The sequence below is a fragment of the Mesocricetus auratus genome, unplaced genomic scaffold, assembly GCF_017639785.1.
Source record: "Mesocricetus auratus isolate SY011 unplaced genomic scaffold, BCM_Maur_2.0 Super-Scaffold_100019, whole genome shotgun sequence".
Taxonomy (NCBI): Eukaryota; Metazoa; Chordata; class Mammalia; order Rodentia; family Cricetidae; genus Mesocricetus; species Mesocricetus auratus.
Window position 1 is genome coordinate 11,683,021 of NW_024429200.1, and position 18,114 is coordinate 11,701,134.

Sequence of the window (18,114 nt, forward strand, 5' to 3'; positions counted from 1 at the left end):
GCTTAAATGCCTGAAGTAATTTGCTTTGTAGTACAATAACTGCACAGATAAGACCTAAAAAACAAGAAACTCATGGGAAAGTAATTAAGAGCCACACAAAAGGAATTTGTCTGACATAACAGAGCTGTGTTCCTCAGGACTGGCTCTCATGAGGCAGAACTATTCTTGCAGATCCAATTAGACACTGACAATTCAATGCACTATCCTTCTTGACTAGCCTCTGTAAGAGTCCTTGGTGTTTGAGAGTCCCAAAGTAGCAAATATCCTCTTTTGGTGCATTTAAGGCCCTGAAGACTAATCCACTAGCAACACACACTATATATAGCAGTGGTTCTCAACCTTCCGAATGCCGGTTACAGTTCCCCATGTTGTGGTGACCCCAACCATAAAATTATTTCGTTTCTACTTCATAACTATAATTTTGCTACCCTTATGAATTGGAATGTAAATACCTGTGTTTTCCAATGGTCTTAGGAGGTCCCTGTGGAAGAGTCATTTAACCCCCAAAAGGGTCACAATCCATAGATTGAAAACCACTGCACTACAAGATAAAAGGGCCACACTTGATTGTGGCCAACAGGCAGTCACTGCTACTGAATTCACAGCCTTAGTGGAGATCTTTTTAGTCTTTATATTTGCTAATCATTCGCTAGATGATCTGATGCAATTTCTGTCGCAAAATTTTTTTTTAACACGACAGTTCTTCCTGATGCTTGCAGTTTGGGGAGGACGGAGGATATAAAACTTGGTCTACAGAGCGTTTACATCTCTCTGTGCAGTTAGCACTGCCATCACTTTAGGGGAGAAAGTTGCACACACTCAGAGCTCCTGTGGGCCTGGTGCTCTGATCCACTTAGATCTAGAGCATTAGGGCATTTCTGAGATTTCTTAGCTGGGGGTCTATCTGGGCGGGGGTGGAGGGCGGGACTGTAAAAGGCAAGTCCGACCTTGCCCAGTTAATCAGGCACAGTGCTGCATACCGTGGGGTCAGCAGGGGCTAGAGGATCTCTCTCTCTCTCTCTCTGGAAAGCTGCCTTAGAGCAAAGTCCTAACAGGAGGGCACAGGAATGAACAGGCACACCAGGGGAGGCGAAGGAATTGGTAAAGCCCCAAAGGGACTTTTGTTCTTACAAGGAACTAATCTGCACAAAACTTTCTGGTTCCTCTCTTAGGGTTAGAAAGCTCAAAGTACTTTTGGCAACAGAGCTAGAAAGTCTGTTTCATCAGTCAGTATTCGATATGGCTTAGGAATTGCAGGCTTTAAGAGACCACCTTCTCTACCTGAGAGAAAATGGTAACAGCTTCTCCATTCCAGATCCAGCTTTACAAGGAAGTTGAATTTGAAAAAGGAGTTGAAAAAGTGGTGGGATTAAAGGTGGGCGCCATGACAACTTGGCTTCAGTTTTTGTTGTTGGCCTTTTGTTTCCAATTTAAATAACAAACCAGTTACATTGTTTTCTAATGCTAAAGCTGAGAGAGCTGTTATTTTGCTTTGTTTTCAAATGGGGTCTCGCTATGTAGCTCTGACTATCTTAGAACTTGCTCTGTAGACTAGGCTGACCTCAAACTCACAAAGATCCACCTGTCTCTGCCTTCAGGTGCTTGAAGTATGTGTACCACCATGTCCAGTTTTACCTTCTTAATATCAGTCAGCTAATACCCCCCCTTTTTTTCTGAGACAAAGGGTTTTTTCCAAAGTTGGTAAGTACAAAAGGCAGCAACTGTCCTACGCTGCATTGTTATGTGGCTGCAACAGGGACAGACCCAGGTGAAGAGAAGGGTCTCTGTGAACATGGTGGAAACTTTATTCAACTAATGTGACATGCATGTATTTAGTTTGAACACACTCATTTTTTTGCCACTTTGTTTTTCGATAATGCATGCTATGTAGTCCAGACTAGCCTGGACTACAGTAGACTATGTAGCACAGTCTGGCCTTGATTTGCCTGTACTGTATTTTGAACAGTTCCTATCCATATCTGTAGCCATCAGCATACTCTGAAGCTCAGTTACCAGCAACAAGGCGGAGGGGCAGTATTGGTGGTACAGGGGTGAGCATGGCTGCCTTCCACAGAGGAAAACGTCACTTACCTACCGGAGGATAGGACCTCAGATCCAGATTCATCTCCAGTTTACTAGACAACCAATTTTCAATTATCCTACTATAAAATGGGTGATACAGTAGACCCCCCCCCCTTCCACAGGCTCATCTTTTCACTGAACTACCACGGATCTTACGAGAAAAAAGAGATAATATCCAAAATGTTTCTGTTTTTAGGCAGAAAAGATGACTACCTAAAAAGTACAATATGATTTTTGCCATGGGGTGGTCTTGTTTCGTTTTCAAGACCCAAAGCATAACTTGATGAACCACTGGCACACAGTTGGTCTCACTGCACATATGCATGCCTGTTCTACGGCCCACGCCTGATCTACCATTATCTCCCAGCACCTGTGAGGCTGTGAGCGCTTGTTAGGAGGCAGTTAGAATTCTGATTGAATTAGACTTACTACATTAACTGAAGTCAGGCAGTTCCTCTTGGGCCCAATCTATTTATTTGTTAAAGGAAATAACAGTAGGGACCTGTGTTTGAATGGATTGTACTAATGGATGACTTGAGAAATATATGAAAGGTTACGTTAGCAACCCAACACAAACAAAATTTTATTATTTGGAAAAAAATCTTAAAATCTCTCAAAATGTCTAAGTGCCAATTATAAGTACAGCACTTCATTCTTTCTCATCTGTAATCAATTCACTTATAAAGATAACATTTTCATAAATGTATCACTGAGAATGATCTAAATCTGAAGAAGAAAAGGTTATTCTTTTCATCTGCTTTCATGGTTGTTTTTTTTTTTTTTTTTTTTTGCTTAGGAGGTTTTCATATTTTAAAAGTGCCGCCAAGAGGCAGAGATGTACAGATCTCTGTGAGTTTTGAGGCCAGTCTTATCTACACAGGAAGTTCTAAGACAGCCAGGACATGTAGAGAGACCGTCTTGAAAAAAAATATAAATAAGTAAATAAAATAAGAAGTACTGAGCTCATGAAAATAATACTTCTTAGAGACTAGGACAGAAAATATAATGACTACTACATGCCTAGGCAATATTTCTGAAAACATAATCTAGAATGTATTCAGATGAGCATAACTGGGTTAGTAGACTATCCTCAAAGACAGGGCTAAAAACGGTGAATTTTATTTCTAAGTAAAACATTTAAGTACTAGAGATTATATAGGGCTTAAGCTTGCCAGGTGAGCCTGTCATTTAAAAGCTCTCTGAGGCCAGATGGACATGGATGACAATTCCAGCACCCACCAGATCATATTTCCACTTTTGTCTCTAAAACTAGGGTGGTTAGATTCCCTGATCCTGAATTAAAATCTTTCGAAGGATATATTAAGCTGACAACTTTTTTGTGTGTTGTTTTTTGTTTTTCAAGACAGGCTTTCTCTGTGTAATAGCCCTAGCTGTCCTGGAACTTGCTCTGCAGACCAGGCTGACCTCGAACTCACAGAAATCTGCCTGCCTCTGCCTCCTGAGTGCTGGGATCAAAAGTGTGTGCCACAGAAAATATTGGTATCAATTATGATCCAAATACTGTTTGATGTGCTAGAGACACACCGGTGACAGAGACAGGTAAGTCTCCTATGCTCAATGAATACCTATTTGTATTTGTGCATGCATATATAGGGGCATAAAACAAACACATATGATACTCTTAAAAAATAAATAATGATGGTGTCTTAGGGTTACTATTGCTGTGACCAAAATCAAGTTGGGGAGGACAGGGTTTACTTGGCTTCCTCTTCCACATCACTGTGCATCATCAAAGGAAGTCAGGGCAGGATCCTGGAGCCAGCAGCTGATAAGCGGCCATAAACGGATGCTGCCTCTGTTCTGGCTTGCTCATTATGGCTTACTCAGCCTGCTTTCTTATGCACAACCCACAATGGGCTGGGCCCTCCCCCATCAATCACTAATTAAGAATGATTGGCCTTGCTTGGATAGATGGGCGGTCTGTTACAGATACCAATCAACCTTGACAGGGGGTTACGGCAGCTTAGCAACTCACCTGAGCTATAGCTGTCAGTAGATGACTGAGAGATGGAACGTGACAGAGATCGACGTCCAATTTTGGTGGGACGCTTGTTGAATTCCTGCTTCTGGTCAGCAAATTGGATCTGCTAAGAAAAAGAGCCCTCGTTATAGAAAGGAAAAGAACTTTAGTTATACTTAGAGACACCATGACACCATGACCAAGGCAACTCTTATAAGAGAAAGCATGTTATTGGGGACTTGCTTTCAGTTTTGGAGGTTTCATCCATTATTATCATGATGATAATGGCATGGCAGCATGTACGCAAACACTAGAGTAGTAGCTAAGATTACATCCTGATCCATAGGCAGAGAGAACTGGGCCTAGCATGGGATTTTGAAAGCCCACCCACAGTGCCGTACTTCCTCCAACAAGGTCACACCCCCTAACTCTCAAATAGCTCCAACTCCCCGATGACTACACATTCAAATATATGAGCCTTTGGGGACCATTCTCATTCAAACCACCACATTACATATGAAGAGAACACATCTATTTTGAGGAAGCAATTCATTCACAGCTTGTCACCTTCAATGGAGTTTATTTGCTTAAACAAACCCATATTTGGAATACGAGGACTCTTGAGGGCTGAGAATGTGGCTCAGTTGGTAGCACGCTTTCCTGGAATGCACCAAGAGCTTGATACAGTTTCTAGCACTGCATGTGCTGGGCGTGCTAGATAGAGCAGTGGTGGCAAACCCCGGCAATTCCAGGAGGCAGGAGAATCAGATGTTCAAAGTCATGCTCAACTACAGGGAGTCTGAGCCAAGACCCTGTCCCCTCCTTCCCCTCAAAAAAGTTGGAGCATATAGCTCAAATACAGAGTGCTTTCTTACTATGCAAAGGCTTGGAGTGGATCCCAGTACTGGGAAGGGTGGGTGGAGTGGGGGGGGGGCTTCTTTGGAGCTGAGTATGGTAGCATACTCCTGTAATCCCAGCACACAGAGGCCAAGGCAGAAGGAACACAAGGAGTTCAAAGCTAGCCTGGGATGCATGCACAGTGAAAACTCTTGTCTCTAAAAGCAATAAAACAAACAAACAAAAGAGAACTTTTTTGGAAGAAGAATAATTTTACATTCTTCACCAATTTCTATCAAAATTAAGTCTTTGGTTTAACGACTATATGCTTAGTACATTATAACTGTGACACAGAAAGGAGCAGTATTATGATTAAATTAAATTTTGGGGAAGGTAAGTCATATTCAAAATCACTTTCTATTGTTTCACCAAAAATGCAAAGCTGGAAAAAAAGCCTTTAAAATTCTCTGTATGCCCACAGATCTAGATGAGAAAACAGAAAGGTATAAAAAGACAGATGGACTTGCCTCGAGCATCTCAGTGTGGCATGCTAATTTTTTAAAAAGGTTTTCATGAATGGCTGTACCATTCATAAGCTTCTTGATGTTGGTCAAGATGATTTTGTGAGCTTCGTTTTCCCATAAATACAAGTACTCCAACCCAGGTTTTGGAGAAGGTTGTATGACACAGTGCATGGTCTAACATGGCAGATTTGATAGCAACAACTCCTCCCCTACAGCAGGTAACCATTTAAATGCTAAGGATTTTCTAAGATGTTAGCTCTTTAGATACAGTAAATAAACTAATTTTTAATGTCTAGCATCATAAAATACCTTAAAAGCCATAAACTTGATTATTATCAATGACTAGAGATGTGGGAGGAGTGGATGATTGGACTGATTACATACTCAAATCATACTCTGTAGGTTATATTTGAAAAATATCTGATGATGGGGAATGTCCTTCTGTATATATGTTTCTCTTATTGGTTGATGAATAAAACACTGTTTGGCCAATAGAGGCAGGAAGACAGTTGGGACTAAGAGACGAGGAGAATTCTGAGAAAGGTAGGCCGAGACAGACTGAAAGGTGACACCATGTAGAGAATGGGGAAGATAGGATGCCCCAGGCATTCTCTGGTAAGATAAGGCCATGTAGAAATACATAGATTAGTAGTTATGGGTTAATAATTAAGACAGAGCTAGCCAATAAGAAGCCCTAGCCATCAGCCAACAGTTTATGAATTAGTATACATCTCTGCATGCTTATTTGGGGCTGAAAGGCAGCAGGACCTAGAGGGACAAGAAACTCCAGTAACATATCTGATAGCGACTTTCTTGGTAATTTTATCTATGTCTCCTACAGTCGACAGTTGTTGATGGTACTTTACCAATCAAAGCTCCTATCACTCACTTTATTAGTAAGTTTTTCCTAACCAAACATTTACCCAGTTGCTTAGATGATTCTTCTGGATCCAAAGTGGCATAGAGGAAAGTTTACAGAAAAAAAAATCAAAGACTTGACAACTGACTAACTTTTATGATAAACTTTTATGGGCAGAAATCAGAAGGAAATCAGGGGCTACAGTTCCTGCATTAGAGGTAACTCTTGATTCACTGTGCACTGAGACAAGGGGACTAATGCCAAAATGAAAGCTTAGCACTCACTGCCTCTGAGGAAATGTACAGAGCACTTCCACAGCTATAACAAAAAAATAAATAAAGCCTGCACAGTGGTTCAGAGCTTGCAAATTGCTTTCATTGTAATAGGGCTATTTATTGGGTTAGGAGCTCATTGCAAAATGGAAAGTGACAAGTTTGATTATTTTGCTGAAGTGCCAATTTATTCCCAAAGGATAAAGCGCCCTTTCTATGCACTCCCCAGGAGGCCCATGAGTCTCTATGTGCTTCTAGCACAGCACTCATCCCACTGTCTTCCTTTCTGTGCTCTGTAAGCTTACGGATTACAGGCTCCATGTGGGCTGATGTCTATTCACCTTTATATTCTCGGGCACACACAGATACCTGCCACACCACATCCTATGCACCCAATCATACGCAGAATCAAGGAGCCGGGAGGAGCTTGTTCTATCTTCATTGTCTGCATTTCAGGGAATATTAGTAATCACAGTAAGCATTAAGTCTGCACAGAGTAATTTTAAGGGTTAACAAAACTGGCAAGGAAACGGTGCAGAAGTGCACAGAAGTCAGGTCCAAAGGCTGGCATTCAGTTCATCAGCCTGGTTCAAGATAATCCATGCCTTCATTCTTTTTCAGAGGCCCATTAAGGAAAAGGAGTGAAGGTCTTTCCAAAAACCACAGTAAGGCGGTGTGTTCAGCAGTGACCCCTTATTAAAAAGTCTAAAAGGATAACTCTCACCTCAGATTTGCAACACTGCCTCCCTACGCCAACCACACACACTGACATAACAGCTACACGCATGTGCACATGGACACGCACGTGTACATATCTACCACTAGAGGAGGGCAGTCGCTTCCTCTGAGGTACCCCTACTTAGCCCAGTAACATTAAGTCTCTCAGAAACACAGCTGCTTTGTCACTTCAAGTGTGTCATGAAGCTGAACTCCTTGTCCTACTGTCTTTCACTTGTTGTAATCCCTTCACCAACTTCGGCTCTTTGGGCTCTAAGGAAATAGGCTGTGCATAGAAAAACGGGTCTTGCTAATTTCTCAGTAAATTCAATGCCCTGCCTCCCAGGTTATTAATATACAAGAACATTAGTGAGAAACCATTTAATAAAGTGAGTTACATGAATTCCTAGTAAATAAGTGTTTACTTTTCACCGATAACCAAAACATGAGTTAAATGAGGCATCTCCAGTGATTTCATCAGTACCATTCCAGTCCATCCTGTAAAGCAATGACATACCCAGCCAGTTAAGGTGCCTTGGCAGAATCTACCAAGATTTACCTAACTTTCCTACCTCGTCAGAAACCAGAGTCCTTGCAGGCACCGCTCCTCTCCTACCTCAGCACCGCCTAACATCAAGGCTGGGGAGGAAAGAGGCTGGCAGGAATAGGAAGCTCACCGCACGCCAGAGGGAAGGCTGGAGCCGCACAGGAGGGGAAGGAGAGGACACGCAGCTTGCCTTGGACAGTAATGGCCGCAGCAGCAGCAAGACTGGCAAACAGGAGCTTAGCCTCACCTGGGCTTTAATCCCAGAGTTGCTATTGACAATGTATTTCTTCTTGCTGCTCAGCATACTGACGCTACCAGCCAGTAGACTGTGTCATTACCGGCAGTAGGCCACCTCTTTGGTTCAAGGACCCTTGTGGTCAGGTTTTAAACTTTCCTCATCAGCAATTCTGTTGGCTCTGGTTCCAGCTCGCTACTATTTTTTTTTTTTCTCTTTTGAGGGGGGTGGCTGTCTCTGAAGCAGCTCAAACAACCCTTTCGGCTGTAGAGCAGGATTTAATAAGGCAGTTCTGTTACTGGCTCATCAGCCATTCCCAATTCTGGATGTTTTGCTTTATTATTATTTTTCCTAACACATCATTACACAGCTCCTTTGACCTCTAAATCTTAACAAGTCCCTAGACAAGGCCCAACATACATGCTTACATCAATGGCTAATTTACATAACCCGTGCACTTTTTCTGCTATAATTAACTTGCTAATTAGGTTCCCTTTTAAGTTTACCTCCTCCTTTTCTATGTCAGATGATTTTAGTTAGTCTCATCTCATTAGAAGAAAATTAACTACAGAGTCACTGAAACAACGAGGGAATTTATAGAGAGAAGAAAAAGGCATTAATGGTACTAAGTGGTCAGGCAACCCCATTCTATATATACTCTGCCCTTGGGTTAGCCAGGCAGGGGACACTAGATCCAGCTCTGTCACCAAGGAAATCAACTTTCTCATTTTATTTATTTATTGTTTTACTCTAGACTCTTTCCTTCTTTCCTTAATGCTTATTTGCATATTTATTTAGACACAGAATCTGACCATGCAGTTCATACTGGCCCTGGGACTTGAGGATCCTCCTGTCTCAGCTTTCCAAAGACGTCACCACGCCTGACTTTGCATATTTTCTATACAGATTTTTTTACATTCAGTACCTAGTTTTAATCTCAAGACTGATGCTTATTTAGTATTGAGTGATCCATTCACTTTTTTCTTATTTGAAAAAAAAGCATATTTGGGGGACTAGGGAGATGGCTCAGTGGGTTAGGTGCCCTTGCTTTGCAAGCATGGGACCTGAGTTGGAATGCTAAGGACCGGTGTAAAATGTTGGGCATGGCTGTGTGCACTCGTTACTCTGGGAGCAATGATGTCCAATCCTGGAACTCTCAGGCCAGCCAACCTATGGAAATGGTGAACTTCCAGGCTTCTGTGCAGTGAGAAACCCTGTCTTAAGGTAGTAAAAGGCAGACAGCATTGAGAGACACCCAGCATCGCTAATTTCTGCTGTGCACACACACAGTGGTATGCATATGCACATACAGTGAGTTTGTACACTCATACATTCACATGCACACACACAAGCATACACACACATTTTTTTAAGTGTGTTTCCTGGAAGGTGCAATCACAAGGGAGAATTTACCACTGAGTTCTCAGAATCACAGCAACCTTATTACATGCCAAATAAAGATTCAGCTAAACAGAAACAGTCATCTTATTTTTCTGATTTCTGAAAGGAGCCCGAGGAATGCTACACTAGACTGCCTGCCACAGATCTGGGAGGGGATGTGATTTGATGAGAGCGAAGAGAGGAGAGGAGAAATTGCTTGTTGAGTGCAAGAAAAGCTAAAATACTAGCTTGTTTTGCTAGGATAATCGTTCTTTCCAGAAAAAAAGATCATATTGCATAGTGTTCACTGATTTCTCTGGAGAAGTCATGTGCTTGTGTGTATCACATGCCCACATGACAGAGTCAGAGTCAAGCAGATTTTCAGTTCAGGATGCTGAAAATCTGCTTGACTCTGACTCTAGAAGTTCCGGAACCCGGATCCAGGCGCCCAGAAAGCGGCTGCTCCTCAGCCCGACCACAGCCGGCCCCAGGCACACATGGACTCTCCTTTCGCTAAGTTCCCCACCAAAGCACCCGGCAAGGAAAAGGCTTTACTCATACTTGCATAGAAGTAACATGTGAGTTACTTCTATGCAAGAATCTTTCAAAAGATTTTTTATTACATTTATTTTGTGTGTAGGGGTGGTGGTCAGAAGACAACTTGTGGGAGTCAGTTCTCTCCCTCTATGTGGCTTTGAGGGTTACACTCAGATGCAAGGATCTCAGAAGTGGGCATCATTATCTTCATTTGACAAACAGCAAAACAAACAGTGGTTTTGCTGTTGTTATTTAAGTAGGTGCTGGGAAGAGAACCTACAACCTCTGGCATCATAGACAAGTATTCTAGCCAGAGTTTGATCTTGGTTCAGTCTCCAGAATTCATGTAAAGAGAGCCAGCCAGTTTGGTGACCCACGTTGTTAATCCCAGCACTTGAGAGGAAAAGACAAGCAGATCCTTGAGGCTTGCTGGTCAGCCAGCCTCGCTTACTTGGTGAGCTCCAGGCCAGTGAGGCTCTGTCTCAAAAAGAGGTGGACAGTGCTGAAGAACACACCCAAATTGTTCTCCAGTGTCTACTACCACCATACACATAAAAATGTGTACTGACAAAATAAGGAAATAAGAGGGCTTTGAGGACTACATAATGATATACAAACCGAAAGTATTAATATTCCTATTCTTTCAAGACTAAAATTCATAATCTGTAATATACACAAATGCCTACAACCCATAAAGAGATAGCATAAAGGTTTAGGTTTCATTGCCAAGTAGAGATAGTTCAAACATTCCTGAAGACATCTTCTCTTTCCAAGCCAAATGGACAGTATAAACAAATTCTTTACCTACAAAAAAAAAAAAGATTACTTTTGCCCCAAAGAATAATGCAACAAGTTAGCTCTGTGCTCAAGAAGGTTAAGCAATCAGATTTCACATGGAAGAGCACCACAAAGAGACTGGGTAGGAGGAGAAAATATTAAAACGTGAAAACTTAACAACAGTGACTGTTATTTCCATGGATCCAATATAAGACAGAAGGGCCTAAAGATTTTTCGGAGAAGATAAAATATATTAATACATCTTTACAGAATGAGTTCTCCAACTCCCCAGCAGTTTAACTGCCTGAATAAGGCTAAGAAAATCCTTCACGTGAGAACAGACTTTGGCAGGAGTTTCCAGTGACTGATGGGAACGTCTCCTAGAAGGTCTACCTTGTCATTTATTGAGCTTGGGGTTCTTTATAATCTGTCCTGGCTTGTATTCCTGTAATCATAGGCACATGCTGCTACAGATTTGGGTGTGGATATGATTTGCTTGGGTTTAATTTCAGTTCAATCTCCAGAATTCATGTAAAGACCCAAGAGATATCAGCAAAGAGTATGGCCTGAACTGGTTACCAGTTCCAGGGCACACAAGTCCTGCTTTGCTGGTGGTTACTAATAACGGATGTGGGGAGAGAGGACACAATTCTGCTCTGTGTTCCTCCAGAAAATCCTTGTGAGAGGCCCCTGTGTCCTTTGGTAGCAGGGCCACTGCACTGGTGAGTTCATGACACTGTGCACACTGAGATGTGCGGCAGATGTTGGTCAAAACTTTCTTGGTATTTTGGTTCCATGTGGGAGCTGGCTTCAGAGGTTTCTATTGGGGATTAAAAGGCACTTCTGCAGTTTGCAGATGAGATCTGGAAATCTATAGGCAATGCACTGAGGTGCTCCGTGGCTAACTGCTGGCTAAGCAGGTAGCAGGGTCACCTTCAGACCAGGTCAGAAGTTAATGACTTGTGCAGTATCTGAAGGAAAGCTTCAAAAGCCTTTGACAAAGAAAGATAGCAGCAATGAGCCAATGGCATTCCTGAAGACAAGCCTCTCCCTACTGTTCCTTGCTGTTTTTCTACTGATTAAAGGGACTTTCCTGATTTTGAAATGAAGGGCTAGGTGAGAGAAATACATTAAAATGTTTAAAATATTCTCCACACACTAGGAAGCCCTAGGTCACATGCCTTAAGCCATGACCCTAAGTCCCTTACGGTCGTGTTCCTGTCCACATAAACAGGAAAAAGGTAAATAGATACAGACTCCAGAGTATCTCTGTTTGAGAGGACCTATCACCAGAGGACAATGGGGACTGACTGCCCTTTCTTTACAAAGCGTAAGCTTCGAGAACCTTTGTATTGATCTGGAGTGGCGCAGTTATGTTCAGTAGGGTGCAGTATTCCTTTACAGAAACAACAAATGTCATATCTCACTGTGGTCTCTCCTGTAACAAAACCAAATTTCTTACTCTCTTTTGTTAGTACTAAGTAGCTGAAGATTCAAAAACAAAGAAGCAAAAAAAGAATTAAAGAGCTAGACGAATAATTAACTGAATCATTTTTCAGTAATCTAAATCACTACATTTGAAATTTTTTTATGGATGAATAGAATTTCTTTCCATCAATTATTTTTAAAACGAGCACAATGTCCTAAAATACTTTTAAAAAACAACAGCAATAGCCTCTATAAAAATGAGATAGCAGTTAGGTGATGGTGGCACACACCTTTAATCCCAGCACTGGGGAGATGGAGGCTGGTGGATCTCTGAAGTTTGAGGCCAGCCTGGTCTACTGAGTGAGTTCCGGGATAGCCAGGAATGCACAGAGAAACCTGGTCTCGAAAAATAAACAAACAAAAGACATAGTAGCAGAACAATGCTCACATAAAAATTCTCTGCTAAAAAAAATTCTCTGCCAAGCTTTTGTTAGATATTTTTATTTAATTGTTGTTTTAATAGTTATTTCTTCAAGTTCCTAACTCCATAAACACTACAGAGAACTTCGAAAACATTGTAAAAGTGTAACAAGTTTACAATTGGGAAATATGCAGATAGGGCCCAAGAAGTCAGACTAAAGTTTTCAGAAACCAGTTAGGACCCTAAGGAGTTTTCAAATCAACAGTTAAGGGCCTAGAGGTGGCTCTTCAGATAGAGGCACCTGCTGCCAAACCCGACTGGTTTCTGGGAAGGGAGAACTGACCCCTGCAAGTTGTTCTCTGAGCTCTGCTTCTGTGTTGTGGTACATGTAGCCCTCCAACAGTAAAATGCAAGTTAAAAGGTTTTAAAATCAACAGTTGAAATTGAATCCAAAAAAGTTAGAATTTGTTGTCACTACTCTTTGTTTTTGAGACAGGACCAGCAAGAGCGCAGGTTAGCCTCAAACTCACTATGTAACTGGGGCTGGCCTTGAACTCCTGATCCTCTTGCTGCTACCCTCAAGCGCTGGGATGGCAGGCCTAGGCCACCATGTTCCACAGTTTTGGTTTTGCTAGAGCTTATCAACAAATACCAACTTACTTATTCTTTTACTAAAACTAATTGTCAGGTAAATATGGTATCTGGGAGAACTATATGAAGGAAGTAAAGTTTCTTGCCTTGTAGCAATATCCCATAGAAGAGTTGACTAAAGGAGGTGAGGGAGAAATGTTTAAATTTCTTCAGAGTGGAGAATGCAACACTTTTTACAAGTTCCAGTTTTGTGTCCTCCTTCCCCAAATTCCTTGTTTTACACCCGCAAGGCACAATTTAGCATCGACTTGAAAGAGAATACAAAACAACTGGATAATCCATCTATGCAGTGTGCCCACATTATAGGTCAGCGCCCGCCCACCCGAGCAGCGCGGCAATCCGCTGCCCTGGCCTGCCGGCTCTCAACAGGCCTTCAGCTTCCCTGGAATTAATTAAGAAGCAGGAGGGACCCAGTGCATAGGAGCTAGTCAGGAGAGTAACACTGTTTCCCCAGCATAGATTTCCACAGGGCCAGGAAAAGGCTCTCCTTCGTTATCAAGACACAGCAGGCAGGACAAGGACAAAGGACAGGAGAACTCACCATCCACTCAGGCATGTGAAAAGCAGAGGTGCCCTCATTACCGTCCCACTTCTCCATAGTGCAGGCTTGGGTAAGGTATGTCCGGAAGCAAAAGGGAAAGCTGGTTTGGCAAGGCCAGTGTTACCTGAGAGCCCAAAGAATTCCCTGGCCTAGTGATTTGGAAGGTCGGAGGTTAAAGGAAGCTGTTATCTCTTTTCACAGAAGCTTCCTGTTATAATCTAGATCGTCAGCCGGCTGCCTGGCAAATCTCTCACCAGCCAACCTCAGAGCCTTCTGCCTGTTACTCAAAATCAGAGCGGATGCAAAGCTCTGCCCTGCAGTTCCTGCGGGGCACTCCAGCCCACCTCCTCTGTAGGGACTTCCTGCAGCAACAGGCTGGCTTTCTTGCCTGACTACGAGGCCCTGGTTAATTTTCTCCCGCCCCTCAGACACGTCACTGGAAGTGCTGATACCAAGATCAATAAAGATGAGGTCAAGGAGGCACTCCCTTTCTTGAGAGCTGCTGATTTGGATCGGTACAGTAAACAGGCGTTTCCTTGAAACCAGAGTTCCTTATGGCTTTCAAGTTCAAACAGCGCAGAAGCTCCCTGTCTGCTCCCACCAGGGGGCTGGCACCACCACCTATCTCAAGTTAAATTCTTAGTGCATTGCCGTTCGGATGAAGTCAGGGAAGATGGTTTTTACAAAGCCAGAACTTATTAAATAACGATGAGAAAAGTTCTGGGACCACGGCTCCCTCTGCTGGCTCCCTGTGGGATGTACAGGAAGGTCTAAGGGCCTTGGTTTCAGAAACAGCACAATGCTGACTGGAATGCTTCACAGAGGCTAGTCAGGACCCAGCAGCCACCCCAAGCCCCAGTGTGTGCATATAGGAGATAAAGTGTCTCAATCCAATGCTGATTTTTCCTCATAGGTCTGGTATCAGGAAGAAACAGGGTGCCAACAGTATCCCTCCCTGTGCAACCAACCATCTGATTAGAAAGGATCTCAGTTGTTTCTGTTATGTTCCCCCATACAAGCGTCCTCCCCTCTGCACATTTCTGAAATTTGGAAATAAACATAATTTAAGAAAAGGTTTATATATATATGATATATAAAATCACACATTTGCTTAGCTTATTATTCCTAGAGGATGTTATCCAATACCATAGGGTATTTTATATTACTTGTGACTATTGTGAAGGGTGTTTGTCCTCTGATTTTTTTCTCAGTCACCTATTGTTTGTATAAGAGGGATACTGATTTTTTTTGAGTAAATCTGCTCTCCAGTCACATCCCTGAAGGTGTTTATCAGCTGTAGGAGTTTTCTGATAGAATTGTTGGGGTTGCTTATGTATACTATCATATCATCCGCAAATAGTAATACTTCCTTTCCAATCTGTATCCCCTTAATCTCCTTAAGCTGTCTTACTGCTCTAGCTAAAACTTCAAGCACCATATTGAACAGATATGGAGAGAGTGGACAGTTTTATCTTGTCCCTGATTTTAGTGGAATTACTTTAAGTTTCTCTCCATTTAATTTGAGGTTGGCTACCAGTTTGCTGTTTGTTGCCTTTATTATGTTTAGGTATGTGATCTCTCTAAGATGTTTATCATAAAGGACTGTTGGATTTTGTCAAAAGCTAGGAAACAAGGGGGGCTCAGGGGGACACATGGCTCTCACAGAAAAGGGGGAATAGAAGCGATCTTGTGGGTGAACTGGGAGTGGGTGGAGACAGGAAGGGAGGGATTGGGTTGGGAAACAGATGGAAGGGAGAGTACTGAAAGAGACGACTGGAAAGAGGGGGCATTTCAAGGGTCAGGTAGAAACCCGGTGCGAGGGAAACTCCCAGGGATCTACAAGGATGACCCCAGCTAAGACTCCTAGCAATGTTGGATTCACAGCTTCCAGTGGAGGGATTGGGATGCCAGTCCATCCACACAACCCTTGATCTGCAGTCTGTCCTGCCTCTGGGAAATGCAGGGGAGGGGACGTAAGGTGGCATGGAGAGACTGTGGGAGTGACCAACCAACGACTGGTCCAGCCTCAGACCTATCCCACGAGACTGAGCCCACCCCTGACATCGCCTGGAGGGCCAGGACCCAGAGGCTGGATGGCCCAGAGACCTAGGACAGAACCAAACATGATCGGGAGGAAAAAAAGTCAATGTAATGATACTTAATGATATTCTGCTGTACTCATAGACTGGTGCCTAGCCCAATTATCATTAGAGAGGCTTCATCCAGTAACTGATGCAGACCCACAGCTAAACATTGGGCTGAGCTCAGGGAGTCCTGCAAAAGAGAAGAAGGAAGGATTGGAGGAGCCAGAGACACCAAGGACATCACAAGGGAACAATTAGCCACAGAAACAATTAACTTGGGCTCTTAGGAGCTCAGAGTCTGGACTGACAGCCAGGGAGCCTACATGGGACTAACCTGGGCACACTACATATGTGTGATAGTTGTGTAGCTTGGTCTACTTGTAGGACTCCTAGCAGTGGGAGCAGGGCTTACTCTAATGCTTTGGCTGGCTTTGGGGAACTGTTTCCTCAAACACAGTTGCCTTGCTCAGCCTTAATACAAAGGGAGAAGCTTAGTCTTACCCTAACTTGATATGCCATGCTTTGTTGACACCCATGGGAGGCCTGCCCCTTTCTGAACAGAAACAGAGGGAGGAGGAGATGGGGGAAGAGGTAGGAGGATGACAGGGGAGGGAAAGGGAGGAGAGAAAGGAGGGGAAACTTTGGTCTTGATGTAAAATAAATAAATACATTTAATTAATTTTAAAAAGTACCATAGGTGTCAGGCACACAATCCCAGCTCTTTGGGAACAAATCAGTGGATCTCTTGAGTTTGAGACCATCTTGGTCTACTCAGTGAGACCCTGGAGAAGAGGATACCATAGAGATGCCAGATCTGGTGGTGCATTCCTGTAATGCCAGTGTTAGGAGATGACAGCAAGATGATTATGGGTTCAAGGTTACCCTCAGCTACACAGTACCTTACTCAATCAAATTCTCCAAGATTTGGCTAAAATAACAGTGTTTTCATGAAACCGCACCTAAAATGAGGATTTTTTCCCTTAATATTTTTCTTTGGCCACATCACCGTTCCTAGTCTTCTTCATCACAGTGGCTACGCCCATGTGTTCACCCCTCGTTAGACTGCAGACTTTTAGGGGCATAGCCAACTCTGACTTGACTATAGTGCCTGGCTTGCAGGAGAAGCCTAAGAAATTACCATAAAAGTTCTAAAATTCTGTATCTATATGTGTATCTTACATCACCCTAGGGACAACTTGTATTAATCAACATATTCAAAATGTTTACATCCATTTTACAGGATTTGGTACATTATTTTACATCTATAAGGATTAATATTACTGACTTATTTCAAGTTGAGGTTTTTTAAGGTATTTAATCCTTAATTTTATTTCTCTGCAGAAATGCATGATCTACCCTCCACTGCTTGATCTGAATCAATTATAAACTATTCTGATCTACATCATAGCAGAGCCTTTAAGAATAAATCAAGTTCAAAAATCTTATTACTGCTCAAGAAGAGTCTCTTAGATTTACACATTTCCAACAACCATCAAGTTACCAGATACTCGTTTATATTCCCTGCATAATGACTGAGTAAACAGTCATTTACCACAACCTTTCATGGGGGCAAATGACTTTGAAGGAAACTATGATTAGCAATAAACCCAAGAAAGTATATCAGTTTGGCAGCCTAAACATTATAACTTTTGTTTTCTTTTCTTTTGGTTTTTTCGAGACAGGGTTTCTCTTTATTGCTTTGGAGGCTGTCCTGGAACTCACTCTGTGGACCAGGCTGGCCTCGAACTCACAGAGATCCGCCTGCCTCTGCCTCCCAAGTGTTGGGATTAAAGGCATGCACCATCAATGTCTGGCATAACTTTTGTTTTCTTAATGTGGGTTTTAAATAAAACAGACTTCATTCGAAAGCGACAACTTTATCCCCCTCCCTTCTAAGATGAAGACACAATAGCTATTACATCTGAGAACTTAGAGTGTATTAACTGACATGAACTATGTGAGACATAAGCTGTAAGTTTATGCACCAGTTAGAAACTTGATTCCAATACAATTACATTTCACTATAATGTGTCTAAGCCAGAGCAGGAGCAATGCTACTACACATGATTATAGAACAGCAGCATTTAGGTGAGGTGGTAGCAATGTCAACAAATTACACAGCTCCAGAAGTCATCCACATCAAAACAACTCAGGGGAAACTCACTTTAACTCCAAGAACAGAATGTTCTGTGTGCCAGCTGTGTTCCTATCACTGGTAACTTGACTGTGGGATCATAACCT

The 18,114-nt window shown here is 42.5% G+C and overlaps 1 protein-coding gene across 1 annotated transcript in view; it reads right to left on the reverse strand.

Annotated features, from left to right (window-relative positions):
- Positions 1-18,114, reverse strand: part of Ahcyl2 (adenosylhomocysteinase like 2) — a 154,543-nt gene that overhangs the window by 42,289 nt on the left and 94,140 nt on the right. The window contains 1 exon segment of the mRNA XM_040728740.1: positions 4,079-4,187. Coding sequence (XP_040584674.1) covers positions 4,079-4,187 — 109 coding nt within the window.